Source organism: Melampsora larici-populina (assembly GCF_000204055.1).
Source record: "Melampsora larici-populina 98AG31 unplaced genomic scaffold MELLAscaffold_36, whole genome shotgun sequence".
In the NCBI taxonomy this organism is placed as follows: Eukaryota; Fungi; Basidiomycota; class Pucciniomycetes; order Pucciniales; family Melampsoraceae; genus Melampsora; species Melampsora laricis-populina.
The window spans coordinates 181332-195811 of record NW_006768800.1 but is presented as its reverse complement, the minus strand read 5'-3'; the positions used below and the strand labels follow the sequence as shown (position 1 = coordinate 195811).

The 14480-nt window shown below is 40.0% G+C and overlaps 5 protein-coding genes across 5 annotated transcripts; 2 read left to right on the top strand and 3 right to left on the bottom strand.

Annotated features, from left to right (window-relative positions):
• Positions 1–1458: 1458 nt before the first annotated feature.
• On the top strand, positions 1459–1782 carry MELLADRAFT_65652 (uncharacterized protein; the record flags this gene model as incomplete). The annotated part of the gene is made up of 1 exon (XM_007413439.1): positions 1459–1782. One exon carries the CDS (start codon positions 1459–1461, stop codon positions 1780–1782), a length of 324 nt encoding a protein of 107 aa, XP_007413501.1.
• Positions 1783–2447: 665 nt separating this feature from the next.
• MELLADRAFT_123784 (uncharacterized protein) lies at positions 2448–3164 on the bottom strand (the record flags this gene model as incomplete). The annotated part of the gene is made up of 5 exons (XM_007413310.1): positions 2448–2470; positions 2538–2603; positions 2689–2799; positions 2896–2958; positions 3029–3164. 5 exons carry the CDS (start codon positions 3162–3164, stop codon positions 2448–2450), a joined length of 399 nt encoding a protein of 132 aa, XP_007413372.1.
• A 1163-nt stretch (positions 3165–4327) lies between these two features.
• On the bottom strand, positions 4328–5054 carry MELLADRAFT_123799 (uncharacterized protein; the record flags this gene model as incomplete). The annotated part of the gene is made up of 5 exons (XM_007413309.1): positions 4328–4350; positions 4420–4485; positions 4571–4681; positions 4777–4839; positions 4919–5054. The coding sequence occupies 5 exons, from the start codon at positions 5052–5054 to the stop codon at positions 4328–4330; spliced, it is 399 nt and encodes a 132-aa protein (XP_007413371.1).
• A 949-nt stretch (positions 5055–6003) lies between these two features.
• Positions 6004–6724, bottom strand: MELLADRAFT_123828 (uncharacterized protein; the record flags this gene model as incomplete). Its single annotated transcript, XM_007413308.1, has 5 exons — positions 6004–6026; positions 6091–6156; positions 6242–6352; positions 6448–6513; positions 6592–6724. The coding sequence occupies 5 exons, from the start codon at positions 6722–6724 to the stop codon at positions 6004–6006; spliced, it is 399 nt and encodes a 132-aa protein (XP_007413370.1).
• Positions 6725–7561: 837 nt separating this feature from the next.
• Positions 7562–9671, top strand: MELLADRAFT_90239 (uncharacterized protein; the record flags this gene model as incomplete). Its single annotated transcript, XM_007413440.1, has 7 exons — positions 7562–7920; positions 8028–8105; positions 8239–8629; positions 8735–8806; positions 8894–9108; positions 9180–9396; positions 9474–9671. The coding sequence occupies 7 exons, from the start codon at positions 7562–7564 to the stop codon at positions 9669–9671; spliced, it is 1530 nt and encodes a 509-aa protein (XP_007413502.1).
• Between the last annotated feature and the right edge of the window lie 4809 nt (positions 9672–14480).

The following is a 14480-nucleotide window of genomic DNA, read 5'->3' as shown; positions in this document are numbered from 1 at the left end:
CATGGGGTTCAATGGTTCTCTCTCAAAAGAAATTCCCAATGTACATGCATGCATGTTGTCACTGAGATAAACAGGATTCTTTCCTTATACATTGTCAAAGACAACAAGAAATTGGTTCTTGCACCAGAACACAAAAAATAGAAGATAGAAACTATGGTTTTAAATTCTTTTCAGGTCACACCTTGTCATGCCGGTTTGACTGAGGTCAGTTCAGAGACAGTTGCTGAGTCCCTGCCAGAAACTACATATAGCAAATGGGTCAATAGATTTTCACACTGTCCACCCAGTGCCATTCCCGGGATCAACCCGGATTTTGTGGGCCAGGTCAATGCATCACTACTAGGGGGTTTCAAGTTAAAGGTTTCTACATATTTTTATGCTATAACAACTTGCCTGAGGCTGTTGTTGTAAAACATGCATAATTTTTTGTCAAGTGGGACACCTTTTGAAGTGTTTGAATTAAAAACACATTGGTTTTATGACAATTTATTTGCAAAAAACTTGCCTAAATTTTTAGAAAATACACAAGGAAAATCACACTTGAAATCCCCTACATACTGAATCTCACCTCAATCCTACTGTGCAAAGAAGTCATGTGTATAGCCATGCGTGTAAAATTGTAAACACATGTGCCAAAGTTAAATTTATGCCTTGTAATTTTTACATGCAGCCATTCCAAGATTGCTTGTTGCACACTATTGAAAAGAAAAAGTTTATGACCTTGAAACCTAAGTTTTAACCAGTTAAAACCTGAAAATTGGCTGTATTTCCTTGAATTACAGCCAACTTCAAAGTTTTATTGAGTAAAAACTTGAGTTCCACCAAGTTTCACTTTTTCTTTTTCAAAACGGAGCAACAAGAAATATTGGAATGGCTGTACCATAACAAGTGTAAAAAACTACGGGGCAGAAATCTGTATGAGCCCCCAAATTCTAATCTCACTCTCAAAACAGTTTACACTCAAACTTGGATGTAAACATCTGGAATGTCAATATACATGTTAAGACCCTCTCAGAGTTTAGATTTGCACTACACCAAACCTCACCAAATTGTTGATTGGCAATGGCTACTGCATTACCAAAGGTTCCAATTGGCAGCCCTTCCTCAGCCCACTCTGCTGCAAAGACTGTGTAAAACCTTCCATCATTGCCAAACACAACCTAATATCTCAAAATACCACAACCATCTGTAGTCAGGCAAAGGAGGCCTTTACATCTTCATGTAAGTATTTAGCTTTTCATTTTGTATATTCATTCCATAATTTCCCAAATTATCTTTATTGACCAGTATTTGCTATTTGATTCTTAGGTCCTGCTTTAATCAGTGATTGTGGTGGTGACAATCTTCCAAACAGGGAAAACAATCTTGTGCCTTAACACAAGGAGAAAATTCATGTGTATTTGATCAATCTGATTGTAAGTCATGTCACCTGTTGATATTTTAGATTGAGAATTGCTAATGGACATTGAATCTTCCTTCATCAAGATGCTTATGGAGCTTGGGGGGGAACTTACTCCAATGCGCAGCAACTACAACATGTTGGATACTATTGAGGTATCCCAACCCAAAGCCGAGGAAACTCAACCACCTAATGACCCCCTGACCCTGCACCTTATCATAAAGCAAGCCTCCCCAGATTCCAGCCCTATGAAATCACTGCCTCATAAACCAACAACTAGGAAAACCAAGAAAATCACGGTGGAAGTTAAAGAAGATGATCATATTGTACCCAAGAAGAAGGTCAAGGCTAGAGGGAAGAAGAAAAAAGTTGTGAATTTTTAGTAGTGGTTAAAGATTATATAGTGATGATCATCATTACAAGGGTAAGCACAGGAGTCATCAACATTTTCTTCCTGCTCTGTTTTTTCTTTTCTTGTTATCTGTCTCATGTGTTGTGAGTCTCAGGGAGCCTTGATGAAAACGGTGGCCAATCAAGTGGTGGAAACCATTCCGTGCTGAGTGGGGACTTACTGTGAGAATGAGAGAGAACTCAACAAAGCGGAGAGGGTAAGTAACATGATAAGAATCAAGTAACTTGATACAAATCTCAACATTAATTTTTAACCTTGTTATTTTTGGCTGAGTCAAGCGATGAGTAAAATTGTATTTCTGGGGTAGTGTTTTCAAATTTAGCACTCCAGCCCTTTGCACTGCATATTGTGTGTAAGGCGTTTGAGTGCAAAAGTAGCATTTTGCCACTCAAAAGTGATTTTTGCCCTTGTTGTTTTGACACTCCATATCGAGTGTGAGAATATCAAGTGCAAAAGTTCAACTTTGGAACATGTGTTTACAATTTTACACTCATGGATTCACACATGACTTCTTTGCACATTAGGATTTGGGCGAGATTCAGTGCAAAATTCTAATCTGCACCCCTTCATGTTGACTTTTTCACTGAATCAAAGTTCTCCATATTGAGTGTAAATAAAAGGTCCAGTGTAAAAATCTCATGACTCATAGCAACTACAAACTAAAATCCAATTGTTTTTTCGTCAACAATGTATATAGGCTTCCTAAGACGTTCCGAGTGAACTTACTTATGGGTTGGATTTGGTGTATGTTCATCTTGCAGTGATACGTAACACCCCCGTGATTGGTACAAGCTGAGCAAATTAAGTCGCATTTCCAAGTAAACAACAGCCCAAAGTCACTCAAGGGGAAATAGATGGTTGAAAACTTGCGACGCACAGAATCGGTGGTGATTATCGTCCCATTTGTATTCCACGCATTGTTGAGTGCTCGTCCCGTTCCAATTGGAGTGAGCCAGTACACAGTGATCCATCTTCACCCATCTATGACCTGATTATATATCACATAAATTTGGCATGCATTGCTCAGTTTTCTTGTGACAATCCATCATCTGGAATTGATTTTATTTGATTAAATATAACCTACCCCCGTTGGTGCAGCCGTCATCGTCGCAGTAGTATATGGTATTGTCATGAGAAGTTCCGCAAGCTTTGAAAAAAAGACACACGCTTGATAAATCTCATTCAAAGTTGTCGGACAAGAATAAAGGTCAACATACCAGCTTTACCCTTGTGTTCCCCTGTTTTTGCTCCTTTTGAGAAGCGACCGCGGCAATACAAGGAGGATTCAACGAGTGCGCTGAAACACAAGATAGAGAATAGCATAGCGATTTTGAAAAAAGACTGGTGAAACATGATGGTGAGGACAACACGAAATCAGAACAGTGACTGTACTGAGGAAGTAGTCGCTGAATCTGATATTTGAGGATTGTGCGTTGAAAGCAAGATATAATCGGAAGCGGGGGAGCTGGTGAGATGTGGAAGATTTTCTCGTTGTACGTATTTCTTGGTGTCGGTGTATGAGGCTGTCCCCTTGGCTGGCAAATTCTCGATTGTATGTAGTATGTGTACACAGCCAAGGCTCAATAAACAAACATCAAGGAATCCTCCCGTCTTGTGGGGCATTCAATTGCTGATTCAGCCTTCAAAGCCGTACCAATTCCTCCTTTCTCGAACCGAAGGTGATGAAGGGTTGTACCGAGGTCGTAGGGGAGCCTCTATAGGTGGCTAAATTGTTATCATCTCGTTAATGATGCAATCTTCTTAGGATGTTCTGCATTGGGATGACTTATCGATGGGTGTGAGTCGCTTTGGTGCCATATCACAGGAATACACTTGATGAGGTATTTGCTCTGTAGCTCAAAGTCAACAAAAGTCTGAAGTCCAGGGGAACGGAATCGTTGGCAAGATGGCTACGCGCATAATATCTACATAAAAAAGGCTTCAAGAAAACTGGTGTACATACCCATGTTATCTGAATGGTCATGTTGATATTGCAATGCGAGGGCAGTAAACAGACATTGGCGACGTGGCACAAAAAACGTCTTATGGAGTTGACATTTATTCCCATCTAGGACGTGGAGATACCATATACGAGCTCGTGGTTTTGGCTCAAAGCCCCTACCAATCAATTCTTGCATAGTAGAATTTCAGCTCCTAAGACCTGAGAGTGGTGCCAAACTTGACTACGTCAACTCGCTCCTCGCGAGAGTGGTCCAGACTTATGATCAAAAGAATTCTTGAGGAAGTCCAGCAGAGTGTACAACGATTCTCTCTTGCAACAGACTGACCACGTTTCAAGGAAGTTCCCAATGTACATGTTGTAGCTTGCTTCTGAATGGGTCACACATAACAGTTGATTTGTAACTCAAGTCAAAGACTCGAAAGATAACGGCGCGAAAGACAGGTGTTTGTACCGTTACAAAATACAAATTCTGGGTTTGTATCAATTTGAGGTCAGGCCTTGGTATGTGGAAATGAGGGTTGTTGAAAAACAATCATTGGGTACCTCCCAGGAACTATACATAGCAAGTATCACAACCTGAAAGGCAATTGTATTCTCTTGTCAACGATTCGGTATATAAACTTGCCTGCTTTGAAGTGAACTGACTTATGGCTTGGATTTCCTCTGGTGTCACATCGCAGAAATACACCTTACCCCCGTTGTTTCTACAAGCTAAGCAAATTGATCCAGATTTCAAAGTAAACAAAAGTTTTATTTAGGTCAAGAGAAATTGGATGGTTGAGAAGTTGTTACGCACTGAACCGGCTCATAGAGTCTACCCACTTGTATTTCACGCATTGTTGCTCACTTTGACCGGGCCAGTTGAAGTTAGATAGTACACATTTCGACATTTTGACCCATCTATTACCTAGTTTCACATCCATCAAAGTTGATATGCATTCGTCAGTTTTCTTATGAGACTCAATAATCTCACAGCGACGTTATTTGGTGAAAGACACCAACCCCCATTGGTACAGCTGTTGTCTTCGCAGTTGTATGGAGCTGCATCCCCATCAGGCTGGCAACCTTTGAAAAAAGATACACGTTTGGTAAATTCCATTCAAAGTCCTCGGTGAATGATCAAGACTGATAAAGGCCAACCTACTAGCGTACCCTTTGTTTATCCCTTTTACTCCTTTTGAGAAGCCCCCGCGGCAAGGCAAAGAGCACTCGACGAGTCCGCTGAGACATACGATAGAGAACAGCACAGCGATGCTGAAAAAAGACTGGAAGAAAATCATGGTGAGGAAAGCACGAAAAATAATTTGACGGTGGTGAGGAAGAAGTCGATCACAATTCAGGAAAGTGAACCAACATATATTCGGGACAGGAAGAAGGTGATATATGCATGATTTTCTCGTGGAAAATTCTCGATGCATCATACCCAGCCAAAAAACGGAAAAGTACACATCAGGTCTTATCAGATCTTATCTTGCGGGGAATTCAATTGTGTATTCAGCCTTCAAGGGCGTGTGTAAAAACTCTTCTGCTTCAACCTCAACGTGATGATGGATTGTGCCGGATATTTATACGTGTTCGTATGTGTGCTGCATGCAGGAGAGCCTGGTGTTCAGATTCACATTGGTATTTTTCAACCAACGCACACAGATAACGTCGGCGGCTCAGAGATTGGGAGAAGTCGTCGATCAGCCACATTTTCCACACTACGAGTCAATCAGAAATTATGTCCTGTCGGTCAACAAGGGTCTGTATTTTGCATCTCGCCCAACCCTAAGAGTCAATAAAGATTTGGAAACAAGTTTTCTAAATGCCCAAACAGCTGATTCTTGCATAGCAGCAGGTCACTTTCCAGGTTCTTCAAGGGATGCAACATCATGATGAAGGCAATTCTTGAGCAAATCGAGCAAATCGAAAACAAATTTTCACTTCTCACCAACTCAGACTGGCAAGGTTCAAGGATGAATTTTGCGCTCTGCAGGTTGTCTTGATCTAAAATAAGCAAAGTTACTTCTATGAAGGTGCGCTGTTTGGTAAAATGACAAAGTGGGTGACCAATGGGTTATTACTTAGGTCAAAGCTAAGGGCAGACATGAAGAAATCAAGATCAAGTTTGAATCCAGAGCAAATTACTTGAAAGAGAGAGTAGAAATTCCTGTTTTATGTCACTTTCAAATCACGCCTTGGTATGGCGGTCTGAGAGTCAAACACAATCATCGAACACCCGCATGACTATGCGAAGCAAGTCTGACAAGCTGAATGGCATTTTTGTCTCGTCAATGATGTAAGCTTCCCTAGAATGTTTCGAAATGGACTGACTTATGGGAGTGAGATCGTCGAATTTCATATTGCAAGAATACACTTGATCTTGGAAAGTGGTGCAAGCTGAGGAATTGAATGCGGATTTCAAATCAAACAAAGGTCAGAAGGAATTCAAGGGAAAAGGGATAGTCGAAAAATGTCTACGCACAGAATTGGTTGATTGTAGCGTCCCAGTTATACATTTTACATTTCTGATCGGTTTCTTTACGGTTCACGGATTTGTTCAATAAACAATGATGCATTTGAACGTATCTGTCAACTAGGTTCACAATCATCAAAATCAATAGGCAAAAGTTAGCTTTCTTGCGATGATTCAAGATCAGAAAGTGAGTTTAGTTAGTCAAAAATACTTACCACCGTTGCGACAGGTGTTGTCTAGGCAATTGTATTCGGTGTCCTGAGTTTTACCAACCTGGCAAGCTTTGAAGAGACACATTTCAGACAATGTTAATGGTGATTCTCGAAAAAGTTATCAGGGGGAAAGAAGGCTCAACATACTAGCGAAACTTATGTTTTCACCTTCTATTCCTTGTGTCCATCCACCGGTGCATTTCAAGGAAGAGACGATGAGTGTGCTGAAACAAATGGTAGATATCAGGACAGCAATTTTAAGAAAAGACTGGTGAAACATGGTGGTTAGAAAAACAAGAAAGAACGGTGACAATAGTGATGAAGTGGTTGATGACGCTTGAGGAATGTGAAGCAGGATATGATCGGGAGTGAGGGAGCTGGTGAGAAGTGCACTCTTAGCCTTTTATCTTCGTGGGTTGTCCTCCAATAAGCTCCAATACGACGATGAAGGAATCTTTTTGTCTTGCAAAGTCAATTGTGAATTCAGCCTTCAAGGGCTGAAGAATCTTTCTTTCATTGAAACCAAGTTGATGAACGGTTGTGCCGGATTGGTACAAGAGCCTTTACATATAGAAGTGAATTTTTAGTTCAGAGTCACATTGACATTTTCCAACCAAAGCACACGACGATAACCTCTATGGCTCCCATTTCAAAATGTTCACCCTTGAATTGGCCGTCCAAGTTCCACCCATCAAAAGTGTAAAAATGAAAGCATATGTATGGACTCAGCGCAGTCAGCTCATTTCTAAGCTTAACTGACACCTGATGTTCTTCTCTAGACTCTATGTGGTCAATCACATCAATGGGAGGCTTGGGAGTGAAAAGACATGCACTTTGTCCGTCCAGAATTTAACATCTTCCTGTTCTTGCTCGCTGGGGCATGATTATGAACACCTCTATCAGGTGTTCATCGATAGTTGTGATTATAGCTCAGCATAAGATGATGGTTAAGTGTTGTCCCAACCATAATCAAGGTGTCAACCCACAAAGCCTGTATGTCTGTATACATAGGACTATTTTTCTTGCAATCAACTTTTTCAGAGTTTTACAGAGTTTCGCTGCTTGCTTCTCATTGCGCTTTTGGATTCGAAAGAATTTTTATCAAGACGACGATACCATGAACTCTTCGAGCGAGACCAGAATTGAAGCTTTCAATCATTGGCTCAAAGATCGTGGAGTGATTCAGCATCCATCTATCTCAATTCATCATTTTGGTCATCAAGGTCATGGTCTAATTGCTACTGAAGATATCGAAGCTGGCACCATACTTTTTTCAATACCTCGACCACCCGTTTCAAATTCACCTTTATTAACGATTGGAACATCAGATTTCTTAAGTAAACTAGGCACATCAGACGCGGAGAAAATTTCCAGGAATTGGATACCACTTTTGATGACTATGATGTGGGAGCGCGCTCGGGGATACGATCAATCTGTACCTTCTCATATGTCATGGAGGCCATACTTTGAAATGATGTGAGTCTTGACTTCTATTTATCCATCAGCGGTCTTCTTGATTGATCGCCGTTTTTCAAAGATCGCGATCGCTCATCATCAACTTTTATCTCGCCTTTTTTATCCAGGCCGACAGAGTTTGATACCTTGATGTTTTGGTCGGATGACGAGTTGAAAGAGCTTCAAGCCTCAACGGTCCTTGGCAAGTAATCCATTCGATGACTTACTCAGCATAAGCTTCCAAATCTTGGACGTAAACACGAAAATTGACGTGTTTAACATCCCTACTCTTGATTGTTGTAAACGTTAATCGATTGGTCAGATAGAAACGATTGGTAGAGAAGAAGCCGAAGCTGATTACCATCAACTAGTAGCCCCACTAATCCGTAGTCGATCAGACCTTTTTCCGATCCCTACTTCAAATCAAGGGAAAGTTTGGACATGGGATGATTTCTATGGTCTTCAAATTTATCATCTTATGGGGTCTTTGGCCCTTTCTAGATCTTTTGAAGTCGATGTGGTACCTGAAACCGATAATCATGATGAAGAGGAGGAGGTAGATGATGATAAGTCAATAGAGGATCAAGACGAGAATGGTGATATCTCAATGACTGCAGCCAGTGCTTCATCAACTGGTATAATTGAAGAAGAAGTGGGATTGAATACTTCAGAAGGTGTAGCAATGGTACCATTAGCAGATATCCTTAATGCAAAGTCAGGTTGTGAAAACGTCAGTCTATCTCAATCTCTTTCTCCACCTACTTATAAGCTGAGTTTGTATGGAAACTATTTCACCCGATAAAACTTCTCATCCACCTTCTATTGTTTTGAACAGGCCAAGTTGTTCTACGAGCCTACTACACTGAATATGACAACTACCAAATCTATCAGAAAAGGAGAACAAATAGTGCGTCTGATGATGCCTCTGTCAATCCTCAAACTATCTCGAAGTCTGACTCATTTAGCCTTTTCCCGGCGGGATTCTTTGGTAAAGTATAACACATATGCTGATCCACCAAACGCAGATCTCTTGAGACGATACGGACATGTAGATGACGAAAACCCATTTGATCTTGCTGAGGTCTCTCTCGAACTTTGTATACGACTCGCTGCCGAAAGTCTCCATCCTTCTGACCCTCAAAACCAAAATACCCTAGACGAACTGAAATCTAGAGCCAAGTGGGCACTAGAAGTGAGCGATATAGATGAGTGAGTCTTCAAATCAAAATCAAATTCTCCTTACAATTTTCCTCATGGTCTGATGTTGGAATATTTCCTAGAATTTTTATGCTTCCTACAAAAAGTCAACGTGAACCAAAAGAAATTTTACCTGATGAACTAGTCATTATGCTACGAATTCTCTTATCAACAGAGGAAGAATTTCAAACATGGAAATCTAAAGGAAAAGTACCTAAACCTGCTATGTCAGAACCTATTGCTCAACTTGCAATTCAAATTCTTTCAAATCGATTGAATCAATATTCAACTACAATTCAAGTGAGTGTTTACCAAACTTTTTGCTCACTCTTTGAGCAGAAATTAATTTCAACTTGTATTTTTTGGTCCAAAATCAGAATGATCAAGATTTATTAAAAGATCAAAGTTTATCAAGAAGAAAATTAAAATCTATTAAAGTTAGATTAGGAGAAAAGTTAATTTTAAATGACCTTTTAAATGATCTTAATAAGTCTATTCAAATTAATAATGGAAAAAGGAAGAGTCAAAATCAACTTGAAAAAACCAAAAAGAATACAAAGAAATCCAAAACTTGACGTACAATTTGATCTTCACTTAACTATGTAGACAACTTCATTAATGTTTTCTTCAACAATTGATATTGATTTATATAAAGTTTGAAAATTTGATGCAAATGGTATGATTGATTGACTGAAACTTATTTGGATCTACTAAATGGTCCAGGTGATGGTCAAAATTATCAAAGTCTTTCAACATCTTACTCAAAACATCCTGGCACCTATCACCAAGACCACATACTTCCTCACAAGGAAATCTCAGAGGGGTGACTAATCATCAGTATTTCTCACACCAACAACATTTTGAATCCAAGGTATTCTTGGATCTCACTTGGATCTCAAACCTTCAACAGAATCTTTCTCAGGTTTTGATCCAAGGTAATTCTCAGCATAGGATAATATGTTGGTTCAGAACCTTGGTCAAGGCCTGTCCAAGGATTTGCCTCTGTTGATGTGTCAAATTCCTCAACCTGAGACTTATGTTGGCAATCTTACTGGTTGCAAACATGAAACTTACCCCTAACCCTTGGCCATGTCAGACAGATCCTTGTAATGGCTTGCTGAGATTGCCTAGTTTGGCATAGACTTCACTGTAAACATCATACATTATCCCCAAGTGAGATAGGGAAAAAGATTAACATTGTAGTTTGTCATGAAAAGACATATCACTGCACACCTGAGGCATAGCACCCACACTACATATGTGCAGAAGGATAAAACGATTTGGAGCTAGCATGTACATACAGTGCCACTCAGCTATTGGCTCATCTGAACAAGTATATCATATGTAATATCTGCTGTAATTTTTTTCAGTTTGAGAAAAGCATTCCAAATATTGACTACATACACTGACTCTAGTTTTGGTGTAATTCCATTAACTAACTAACTTGTAACACCCTTTCTGTTACTGTTGAATGGCTTCTTGATTATTGCCTGTGTAGCTATGGAAGTATATGGAGTCAATTTTTGAGACAGTTTTGTCAAGCTAGAAGAAGTGACATGATGTACCAAATATGATTTAATTATTCAGATGAGCAGGGAACTGAGCAGACCTGTATGTAAATGATAGCTAACAATTTACTCAGAGCATCCGCACTCGTGCGGTAAATCGAGTGCGGTAAGGTTAAATTTAACGCAACCGCGGGGTCTTTTCCGCACCGGTGAACAATTAGCCCCGCGGTAGTTAATTTTTCATCAGTTTGCGTTAGCGAATTGGTAAATCTACCGATTGGCTAACGCATGCGGTAGCACACATCACGACCTGTTCACAGCAACTACAACTCCAAAAACTCAACTCAGCCCAATCTCCAATACCAAAGTCAACAACAAACATCGTCTTTTCACCTCTCTCACCCAGTCACATGAATTGAATCAAGACCTTTTAACACCAATCGAGGTTTTTACGATCGTTTTTTTTGTTTTTTTGTTTTAAAATAGGTCGTTTGAAAATCTTCAACTCGACTTCAAACCAATCGAATCAATATGAAGAATTTCAGACTTCACATATGTATAGAGATAGATGAGAAAATTGAATTCTAAAGACTAATGACTGGAAGACTTTTAAGATCAAGAGATACAAACCAAACAGTTGAAAAAAGCTGAATCAAACATTAAAAAAAGTTTGGATTGGTTCAGATTGTTCATCTTGCTTGTGTAGTTTCAAATCGTTAGAATTTTCACAAGATCAATAGATGTATTCAAATATAGCCTTTGTTTTCTTAAACTTGAAATTGTACTTGAAAAATTGAATGTTACCTTACTGCATGACCACTGTGGAGCACATGCATTATCGGTAAAGTTACAAACGTTACAGTGCTACTAACGCAAACGAGTGCGAAATTTGGCTGAGTTAAGTCATTTTTTGCTTAATGTAGCGGTTGTTACCGCACGTGACCAAGTTAACAACCGCAAACGAGTGCGGATGCTCTCAGCTTGTTGCACATATGTAGTGTGGGTTTTATGGCTCAGATGTGCAGTGATAGATGTTTTTATGACAAACTACAATAATAATTGTTTTCCAATTCCCACTTGGGGATAATGTATAATATTTACAGTGCTTCTTGGGAGAATAGAACAGTGGATCTGCCTCTAATATTGTACAAGCAGCTGCGGAAAAGATACATCACCCCTAAGGGTTGATTGCCTTACACTTAGGTGTATTACATATGCTATAGCAATGCTTTGGTAACATATCTTTTCTGTGTCTGCTTGTATGTAGGCACCAAAAATATAGCACCTACAGCAATTTCTGGGGATTTGGGCGCTAGTTTTGAGCACCACTGCCAACATAGATTCCTCGGGGTGCAAAATCCAAGGCATCATTGGAGGTAAATCCTTGGACAGAACATTATTCAACAAAAGGGAAGCTGTATCTATCAAACCGTACAAAACAAAAGGCAAATGGATAGCTGACACACTAATTAATAATTTAGAAAAAGGACAAGCAGGGGCAATATTTCAACTAAGATGGGGCCATTGCCCACTACAAAAATTCTTACACCGTATAGGGGTAGAAGAACACAACAAGTGCAACACTTGTTTTGCAACGGAAACACCAGCACATTTTCTAATATACTGCAGAAAATTCGCCAAACAACAACAAGTTTTTAGACAAAAACTGAAAGAAGAAAAGATCAAAGTTAACACAAATTTGGCTACAACATTATTAGATACACCCAAAGTATACCCTTACTTAGCACAAATATATCTAGGAAATGGGAAGGTTTCTTCACTTTGAAACATATTTAGATAACTGAACTCAAGAAGTTTACATTAGTAATGCTCTATGTTTGATATACCTTTTTTTCCTTTCTCTATTTCTGTTTATATTTTCTCAATGTGGGTTTATCAAGAAGAATCTGTTGTGAAGGCAGAGTAGTTCATTACATTCAAAGCCCCAAAAGAAGTTGTAAATTACATAATTACAGTAGACACACTTGGACAGTTGGTGCAATTAGGGTGTTCAAACCTGTGCAAGAAATGTGCAAGACCGACGTGCAAGATCCGTGCAAGATCCGTGCAAGATTTTTTGCACTAATCTTGCACAGTAATTTTTTTGACAACCCGAGTTATTGTGTTCCAAACCGTGCAAAAACCGTGTCCAAACCGTGCAAAAACCGTGCGAGACCGACTCTTGCAAGTTTTGTGCAAGATCCGTGCAAGTTCTATTCATATCTTGCACAGAACTTGCACAAAACTTGCATGAATTGATTTTGAGGTTTGAACACCCTAAATATGTGAAATCAAAAGCACTTGAAAAAAGAATAAATGTTGCCTGCCTGGTTTCATTCTTTTATTTTTCTAAGGTTACACTAAAACTTCTACATAAGAGCTGTATTCCAGGGTGCAAGGACTGTGAAAGATCACAATCTTGTTCATCTTTCACAATCACTGCTTTCTTTGTACCCAAAATGCACAACCTTTGGTAGGGTTGCAACCAGCGGGAAGGTGAGAGGAGACTTGAAATGAGGATTACATACCATGCCCCATGTAGAATCTAGGTCGATAATTGTTTAGTGCAACCTTTAAAAAAAACGACATTTATTCTCGAAACTGCTATACCAAACTAGCCTATTGATAGACAGAGTAGTGGGAGGAGTTAGCAAGGAGTGGATTGCTTTATATGACACGGCTGGATACAAAGATGAGTTTATAACTATTTGGGTAACATATATTAGGTGAAGTATTAGGAGGGTCCATGTGATTTTCCAAGATTAAAGCTCAGCCCAAGTTGGTGGAAGCTAAAACTAATTTGCGAGTGAGGAGAATCCGTTGAAATGTTTTAGAGGGTTTTATCTGTACTGAAGCCGTTTAAACTGATTAAAGGTTAAGATTTGAGTATCCCTCGTCAATCGGTGCCTTTGACCAGACTGCTAATTACAAAACTATCATTATTGCTTTCCAACATTCGTCTCAACAACATTCACAAGTGACCTTTCACTGTTTCGGATGAATTCACGAAACTCGTATACGACCTCGCCTCCTGGTGGATCATGGGGATCGAACGGAACTCAATCTCCTGGTCGCGGTGGCGGAGGACGGGGACGAGGACGGGGACGAGGGACTGGCCGTGGAGGGGGAGAAAGCGTTGGTCGAGGACGAGGAAGAGGACGAGGGGGATTCAAAGCTCAGCAGCTCAATCGTGTTAATTTCAACTATCAAAATATTTCACGCAATCCAGCTTTTCAAGAAAATCGTATAGGTAAGGCCTACCATGCTTCGACTGTTGATAGGATGATCAAGCTCTCTGGATAATTAATCGATGTCTGATCTTCTAGACGTACCCATAAATCCATACGGACCATCTCGCGATCAGAACTCTCCTAGCAACAACAATCGATCTGGACCTCCACAGCCCTCAAGTTTCCCTCGGCGCGGTTATCCATCTCGAATCCCCACTAATCGCTCTTCACACAGGCCTGCTGAGCATGGACGAAGCTTCAACTCAACCAATCTCACCAATGCACCTGGCCAATACGTTCCTCCACATCTTCGAGCCCAAATAGCTGCTTTACTTCAGGAATCTCTACCGGGTCGAAGTGTTCCTCGACTCCTAATCCCAATCAACTTTGTCAAAGGTACCGGATTGGACGAAGCGGCCTTGAAGAAAGTAGCCGAAAGTCAGATGACACTTCATAAAGAACCCATTGTCATTGAACCGACTCAAGACTCGCATAAGAAACCTATTCAACCAATTTGTTCACAATCGCTTCACGTCTTACCAACCGATCTACCAGAACCAGAACAATTCACGTTCGAATCTTGGGGAAAGGTCAACGATACTGAAGCTACTATGTCCGACATGGTACAAACTACTCTTGCCGGACG